This window comes from Antedon bifida, chromosome 4 (genome assembly GCF_963402885.1).
Source record: "Antedon bifida chromosome 4, ecAntBifi1.1, whole genome shotgun sequence".
Classification (NCBI taxonomy): domain Eukaryota; kingdom Metazoa; phylum Echinodermata; class Crinoidea; order Comatulida; family Antedonidae; genus Antedon; species Antedon bifida.
This window is the reverse complement of record NC_136229.1, coordinates 28483285-28491826: the sequence shown is the minus strand read 5'-3', so window position 1 is coordinate 28491826 and position 8542 is coordinate 28483285. Positions and strand designations below refer to the sequence as shown.

The 8542-nt window shown below is 33.1% G+C and overlaps 2 protein-coding genes across 2 annotated transcripts; both read right to left on the bottom strand.

The window, feature by feature from the left end:
- Nucleotides 1–3303: 3303 nt before the first annotated feature.
- On the bottom strand, nucleotides 3304–5468 carry LOC144839307 (carbohydrate sulfotransferase 9-like). The gene is made up of 4 exons (XM_078694624.1): nucleotides 5447–5468; nucleotides 4994–5022; nucleotides 4642–4758; nucleotides 3304–4209 (listed from the first exon to the last, which is right to left on the bottom strand). The coding sequence occupies exons 1-4, from the start codon at nucleotides 5466–5468 to the stop codon at nucleotides 3337–3339; spliced, it is 1041 nt and encodes a 346-aa protein (XP_078550750.1). The 3' UTR covers nucleotides 3304–3336.
- Nucleotides 5469–6109: 641 nt separating this feature from the next.
- On the bottom strand, nucleotides 6110–7084 carry LOC144840663 (carbohydrate sulfotransferase 9-like). The gene has a single exon (XM_078696569.1). The coding sequence runs from the start codon at nucleotides 7053–7055 to the stop codon at nucleotides 6204–6206; it is 852 nt and encodes a 283-aa protein (XP_078552695.1). The 5' UTR covers nucleotides 7056–7084; the 3' UTR covers nucleotides 6110–6203.
- Between the last annotated feature and the right edge of the window lie 1458 nt (nucleotides 7085–8542).

The following is an 8542-nucleotide window of genomic DNA, read 5'->3' as shown; positions in this document are numbered from 1 at the left end:
CAATCTAGCACTTGTCTGATTAAATCCATGGTGTTGTCAGATGAAATGGTTTCACACATCCATAGGCAAGCAGTCTTGATGAAATACGAACAGAATGGCTTTGGTTCTTGAGACTCAAACAGTTTGTGTCTTTTCTTAATAGCTTTCAAAGCAAACATACATCCAGCAAATGGTTCCGGCATTTCTTGTATGAGCTTTCTCTCTGCAACAGAAAATGACAATCGCCATTCCAGGTCTTTTGCGTCACTGTCATGACGTCCAACGGGAACTACGTGACAATCAAGGCATCGGATGTCTCTTAATAATTGCTGAGATGGCCAGTTACTCGGTCTCTGTCTTTTAAAATAGTTGTCAGTGTTAGGTGGCCATGACTTGCATGAAAAGCAATAGACAGTATCAGTCATTGTTTGAGCATCTGACATTAGAAGTGATTGTCTCTGTGAAAATGATGGACCGTTTATTGTAATGTCAGAAACAGTTATATTCTGATTTTTACTATATTTATCTGAAGATAGATGTAAATATTTCATAGCAGATTCCTTAAAACTGCTACTCTCAATGTATTCATTTCTAACAATAAATTCTCCAATGCTTTTATCATCAAATATGTTAAAGCCATGTCGGAATTTTCTCCCAAAGCTTTTAAGTTTCAGATATGCTGGTTCATCTTTATGTAGTTCACCGATTATACACCTGTCTTTATCACTTTGTTCCTGGAGATGCCAACATACTGTTCTTGAAGAAAACACGCCCATAATGTCCACATCACCCCAAACGTTATGAGGCATTCCTTCAGAAGAGCTTCCTGTGTAATAACTGTATTCAATATTTTCCTGTTTATATGTACTGTTATATACTTTTTCCAAAATCATTGAATGAGATATTTGCGCCAATCTGTCGACTGTTTTACATTTAATTATCTCATTTGCAACCTCATCCATCTTTAGGCTTACGTTCATATATTCAGCCATCATATTATATGAAATAAATAAATCTTCACTGTGACATGTACCTGGAAAAACAATCAATATAGACCTTATTTATTTCATAGATAGAAATGGTTGTATTTATGTCTTATGCAATGTTTTACACTGCCACATATACGTAATACACTCCATAATTCTCAATCAGTATTTCTAGTCGACTGTAACTGTAGATTATACGATGTTGATACAATTAAACGATGATTATGGTATAATATTAAAGGGATAGAATCTTGTTTAATATACTTACAAAAAAAACGTAACTTACGTTAATTCAAATAATTCTAAAAACAAAATCTACAACCATACGCATTGAAAGCAAACCAAGTAATGACGAAAACATATGCTTACAAATTTTCTAATCTATAAATCAATAAAATAAAGTCCAGGATAGGAGAATAATAGTGATGTTTTACTAAGGCAACCAACATCTGTTAAATTATATCTATACAATTACAGCTCCATAATAATACTAATAATATATTTTATTGGCTTCAGTTGCATGCTGTTACAAAAATTACCAAATACATAATATTTTGTAGATTAAAAATTCAAGAATTTCATGATATAAAATTGTTTCTTTAATTGGTATAATTAATGTCGATTTCTGAAAAAATAATGTTGTGGTTAGGAGTGTATGCTAAATTGTATTTAGTGTTACTAAACCTTCTGCACCCATGGAGAGGTTATTGAACCCAAGAGAGCATCTATGGAACGAACCACAACGGGAGCGAGCCACTTTGGGGACGAACCATATAAAACGGAAGCAAAACAGAAACCTTGAAAAAATAGTGATGGCGTAAAAAAGTAAAACAGTATTAAACCATTGAGTGCCACCTTTATTTAAATCCATAAATTGATGAATAAATGTAGAGCATCTATTTTCCCTTAAGGACAACTTGAACCATATTTTAACAACGTATTAGAGATGTACATATGATTTCAGAACAATCGCGAGATTCACGATATCGCCGCGCGTGCTCGCCGCACAGCCGTTGTCGTAAATTGCTGTGACGTAACAAGTGCATGTCAAAATCTATCTCATGAGCAGCTTTCACTGTTGTTAACATACAAGAGATAGGTACCGTCACTATCGCGGCCATATCGTAAATCTCGCGACATGATATAATAAACACAGATGAGTTATAACATTAATGAAGAAGATTGAGAATGAGGAACATAAGTTATTTACTTGCAAAGATTTACACAATTGCTTGTATTTGTAAAATAAATTAAATATTGGTTTGTATTAGCATATCTTAATACAAGTTGGCATAAGCACTTGTCACTGGTCATAAAGACCTCTCAGTTGACATTGTACAAAAATAAACACTGATGAAGGGCTAGTGTTGTCCGAAAGCTCTGTTAATTTTTCTGGCTGTTTTTCTTTACCGTTTTGATTCCAGCCACTGGTACAAATTGCATTGTCATTTTTCCAGAAATTTGCCTTTTAATATATACAACATATATAGATAGTTAGATATTTTATTTTACACAGTAGTTGTGATGCCACGAAAGAAAAAAATACAGTACGGGTTTATGATTTTTAAGGACCTCAATCAGCGGTTAGATCAAACGTATCATGTCTTTTGCCGGCGTCGCACACGATCCGTTAATTCGCAGCTATCTATAGAGGACAGCGGCAAGATACATTGTGTTCAAAGAGCGTGTTTTGTTTAATTGATAGAGTGCTTAGTAAGGCTAGCGCATTGAATAATCGTCTGGTCTGATTCAAGTCCTTCTCTTCCAGTTGTCTACACTAAATCATAGGCTACTGACCAATATACAGATGTATGGTTTTTTTTTTTAAATACAGGAGTAAGAAGACATTCTATAGTATTACAATGACGTATAAAGTAGGCCTTTAACACAAAAACAACCCAAAGAGAAATGTACGTATAAAAATAAGGAAAGTTATATTTTTTACAATATAATAGGCCTTTATATAAAAGAATATAATTTCAAAATGTATGAATGCATTTTTTTATAAATACTATTAGATTATTACTATTACTAGGCCTAAATATTAAATAAGATAAAGACTAAACAAACAACTTTTTTCATTAAACATGCAATATATTTTGTAATAGATAACATAACAAAAAAATATGCAGGAAATAATGTAATATATATATGAGATTCTGTAATTGTTGAATAAAGGTGGTAGTTTACCACAAAAGATAAAAAAAAAAAAAAAAGATAAAGACTAAATGAATAAATTAAAGTATGTGAAATCTCTACAAGAGAGAACAGGTTGAAACACAACATTGTCATTAGTGCATAAATCGACTTAGAGCAGTTGAAACACCACATCAAGTCAATAAACTATCTTAACTGAATGATTTACAAAAGTTCATTCTATAGGAAGTTCTTTTTTATACCCAAACAACAGAAAATCGTATAGATATGTTTGATATAATGATTCTAATTCTGAATCAGAAATTTCGGAATAACTTTGTACAAGTCTGTCATGACTCGAGCTATTTGTAAAATGCGTTTTTGGTGGTTTGGGAAACTGTAAGTCAGATCCTACAAGCTTAAGGATATAATTTGCATAATTGTCTAAATCCTCCATGCGACCGATGACGTCATAGTCGATATCACATGGATGACATCTAGTAGACATTTTACCCCAGTGAATGTTGGCGATGGGTTTTTTTAAAATTAACATTTGAACAAATTCACGAAATGTCAAATCATTTTTGCTAATAACAAGTCCGAGTTTCTTCCTAATTTTTGTTGTAAATATATCATGTACATTGTGCGAATAATCACTAGCATTCTTTGCAACCAACTTATCACTATAAGCGGATAATAGCCGAGTATACGGATTTCTTACAAACATAACTTTCGTATAGTGTCTCATAATTTCTTTTTGCTTTTTGAGAGGAAAGCGTACAAGACGAGGTACGTGGATTTTCCAAGCAGCAGACACACTTGGAGCACTCATTTTCTGAATCTCTGAATAGTTTTTATACCCAGATAAAACTAAGAACAACCTACTCCAACTATTTGTGGCTATTTTAGCTGTTTGACAAAGAGAAAATTTAAGTTTTTCATTAAATACTGTATGATGAGGATATTTCTTCATTTTTGGAATCTTCTTTCGATACTTTTTGCACATATCTTTTACGTATTTAGTAAAGTTTTTATTTTTTTCAGCGTATTTCTTCATAAATTCGTCTGAGGTCATCTGGGATTTTAACACATCCGTAGAGTTTAGCACCTGTAAGAACATAAACCAGGAATACGGACTTTTACAACAATGATAGTTATATCATTTGTATATACAGTAAATATATAAATTATATAGAAAGAAACCCTCTTTAGATACTTTATGCTGGAAAAAATGTATAAACGGTGAAGATGAGGAAGAAATCTCAAGTAGGCCACCAGGGCTTTTAATTTACTTTATAATTATTTAATAATAGGCTTTCATCTCCAACGGAGAAACCCAACAGACAATGGTATATTGTGCATCTCCTCACTCTACTTTATAAGGAGAACTAACTAATTATTAGCATATATGGTTAATAATCGCAAATTTCACTGTGTTCATTCTATTGGAGATTCTACAGAAGATTACCATAAGAGAGTATATACATTTACTACAGTGAAATTTAACTCTTCCCTGTTTACTATAAACAAAGATAATCACCGCATTTGTTTGGTTTGCCATAACATGTAGTGCAACATCATTTCCATGTTCTGATTTTCCAATATACTGTTTACTTTTTGATATTCCACTTACAGCTTTATTAGATGGAAATGGTATCTATAGATGAAAAAAAAAGACATTTAAGTTATCAAAAATTAGTTTGTACTTTATAAGAAGTAAAATAACATTTAGGGGAAACACTCACAGTATATTTAAATATTGCAGTTTTCGGATTACTAAGTAATAACGAATCAGAAGTCGAATATTACTTTGCTAAGTCAATTTGTAAGTTTTTCTGTTTCGTTGTAATTAGATGTAATAAGGGTCAATAACGTATTTATGTTGACCTTACCTTTACTGCCGAATTGTAGCTGGTATTTCCTATAAACAACAATAAACAATTGTTAATTTATTCTGACAAATATAATGTTCAATTAAACAGCACAAATCCTGTAAACCTAATATAGAGATATGTCTACGTTTCCTCTTAATCTCATTTAACGGTGCATTTTTCTAGTCTGATACCTTAATTACCAATATTCCATATAATTCTCTAAAACTGGGTAGTTTACAAAGTACCCTATATTCTCAACAACGGCTATATTATATCGCTTTGTTGTACATTAAAACATGTTTACCAACCTGTAATAGAAACCAAATACACGATAGAATAGCTTATAAAAACAAAGAGAGTGAGTCCAAAAAATAGTCGTACCGACATCGTAGCTATGAGAACGGAACTAAATTTCTGAACCCAAGAATTAAGTTCCGCTGTTGCCACTCTCAGAATTAGTTGAGGTAATACTTGCTTGGCGATGGTTGACCATGGAGCTATAAGACTCTAAGCAGGGAAGAATGAATGAAACTGTTTGATATGCATCGGAGAATCTAAGCACACAATAACAATACAGCACAATATGCTACAGTCCAAACTACTAGTGAATAAAAAAACCTCCGCTTCACTTCCCCATTTTACCATGGCCGACTTAAGATAGAAGCGGTGGATTTATTTATAGAAGTAATAAATGCTTTGTATTAGGAAGCCTGATGGAGCCATGGTCATAATTCCCTTCGATCAACTCATAATTAATTGGGTTTTTTTTACGAATCAATTGCAAATATTTTGCAAGAATATCATCTGATCTGCTTCTTTACCCGTGTTAACTTTTACTTAATATGTCGATTGGCTACGGTCTTCTTGCACACATCTAATAGTGGATAGTCCCTGTTATGTGCATATTGCATACAATAGACTTTTCATCGTTCCTTTGTTTATATTATTATTTCCAGTTTAAAATAAGTTTTGGGTAAACGACTCAAAGAACAAAAGAGCAAAAACATCCAACAATCTTTCTCGTTTCTGTGGATCACAATCATTGCATGCTGGCAATAACATCTAGCTTTTAAATATGAAAATTTGATGATTTCATTAATTTCTACTGAGTTTATCCAGGTGTCAGACAAAATATCAACGACATAATTTCCTTTTATTCAAGGTGCAAATTAAATTTAAACACTTTCAAACACTTTAACTGAATGATTGATATGCATTAGTATTTTTTTTATACAAAAGTTAATTCTATAGGAAGCTCTTTTTTATACCCAAACAACAGAAAATCGTATAGATATGTTTGATATAATGATTCTAATTCGGAATCAGAAATTTCGGAATAACTTCGTACAAGTCTGTCATGACTCGAGCTATTTGTAAAATGCGTTTTTGGTGGCTTTGGAAACGGTAAGTCAGATCCTACAAGCTTTAGGATATAATTTGCATAATTGTCTATATCCTCCATGCGACCGATGACGTCATAGTTGATATCACAAGGATGACATCTGGTAGACATTTTACCCCAGTGAATGTTGAGGATGGGATTTTTGGAAATTAACATTTGGATAAATTCACCAAATGTCAAATCTTTCTTGCTTTTACCAAGTCCGAGATTCTTTCTAATAGCTTTGGTAGCTATATCATGTACATCTTGTCGATAATCACTAGCATTCTTTGCAACCAGCTTATCACTATAAGCGGATAATAGCCGAGTATACGGATTTCTTACAAACATAACTTTCGTATAGTGTCTCATAATTTCTTTTTGCTTTTTGAGAGGAAAGCGTACAAGACGAGGTACGTGGATTTTCCAAGCAGCAGACACACTTGGAGCACTCATTTTCTGAATCTCTGAATAGTTTTTATACCCAGATAGAACTAAGAACAACCTACTCCAACTATTTGTGGCTATTTTAGCTGTTTGACAAAGAGAAAATTTAAGTTTTTCATTAAATACTGTATGATGAGGATATTTCTTCATTTTTGGAATCTTCTTTCGATACTTTTTGCACATATCTTTTACGTATCTAGTAAAGTTTTTATTTTTTTCAGCGTATTTCTTCATAAATTCGTCCGAGGTCATCTGGGATTTGACCACATCCGTAGCGTGTAACACCTGTAAGAACATAACATAAAGAATACAGCTGATATCTGTATTATCATTCATAAGGAAATAATAAGAATAATAGGGAGAGAGAATGAGAAAATTAGCCTATAATATTTTAGTTTGTATAATGGCCGACTAGGAGAACAATAATTATACTTTACCGGTATGGTATAGAAATAAGAAGAGGGGGAGGAAGGAATGGGGGAAACCTTAAAATATTGTTGTATTCATGGTTGATATGTCTTAGTTTATGTATTATGAAAATATGCGCCAACAAGAAGAAAAGCCAAACGTTCAAAGTCTGATTTTATTGATTTTTATTTTCATGTTTTTGGGGGACAATAGAGTACCTGTACATCTTTAAAGGGTATCTGTTTGTAAACAGAATATTATCAAAATTTGGCCAGTGCTTTGATTATTGGAATTGTTAAGTTAGTGGTTATGGAATTGTTACGTGGTTGATGTAATTGTTACGTTAGTGGTTATGGCATCTATACGTGGCTGATGGAATTGTTACGTGGCTGATGGAATTGTTACGTGGTTGATGGAATGTTTACGTGGTTGATGGAATTGTTACGTTACGTGGTTGATGGAATTGTTACGTTAGTGGTTATGGAATTGTTACGTGGATGTAATTGTTACGTTAGTGGTTATGGCATTTATACGTGGCTGATGGAATTGTTACGTGGCTGATGGAATTGTTACGTTACGTGGTTCATGGAATTGTTACGTTAGTGGTTATGGAATTGTTACGTGGTTGATGGCATTTATACGTGGCTGATGGAATTGTTACGTGGCTGATGGAATTGTTACGTTACGTGGTTGATTGAATTGTTACGTTAGTGGTTATGGAATTGTTACGTGGTTGATGGAATTTTTACGTGGTTGATGGAATGTTTACGCGGTTGATGGAATTGTAATTGTTACGTGGTTGATGGAATTGTTACGTTAGTGGTTATGGAATTGTTACGTTAGTGGTTATGGAATTGTTACGTTAGTGGTTATTGAATTGTTACGTGGTTTATGGAATTGTTACGTTACGTGGTTGATGGAATTTTTACGTTAGTGGTTAGGGAATTGTTACGTGGTTGATGGAATTGTTACGTTAGTGGTTATGGAATTGTTACGTTACGTGGCTGATGGAATTGTTACGTGGTTTATGGAATATGTACGTGGTTGATGGAATTGTTACGTTACGTAACAGCAATGAATAAATGAATCAAACATATCTACTTATTAACTTATTTAAAATGCTTTTAGAAAATGGAACTTTAAGCTTTTAAACCATCGTCGAGGTTATTCCTCAAATGTAGGGTCTAGAAACAGCAATGTTGTGACCAGTAGACTGGCCAATCTACGAAAATGAGGTCTAAAGCTCAAACTAGTTTGACAATAAACAAGTGTGATTTGCCCAAATATGGCAGTGATATGCCCAAATATGGAAGTGATATGACATCGTCATG

Coding starts and splice junctions, on each gene's coding strand:
- LOC144839307 (XM_078694624.1), bottom strand. CDS start 5,468: ATGGTCAACCATCGCCAAGCAA. Junction 5,023..5,446: donor GGTCAACCATCGCCAAGCAA/GTATTACCTCAA, acceptor TGTTGTTTATAG/GAAATACCAGCTACAATTCG. Junction 4,210..4,641: donor TGGCAAACCAAACAAATGCG/GTGATTATCTTT, acceptor ATGTTCTTACAG/GTGCTAAACTCTACGGATGT.
- LOC144840663 (XM_078696569.1), bottom strand. CDS start 7,055: ATGACCTCGGACGAATTTATGAAGAAATACGCTGAAAAAAATAAAAAC.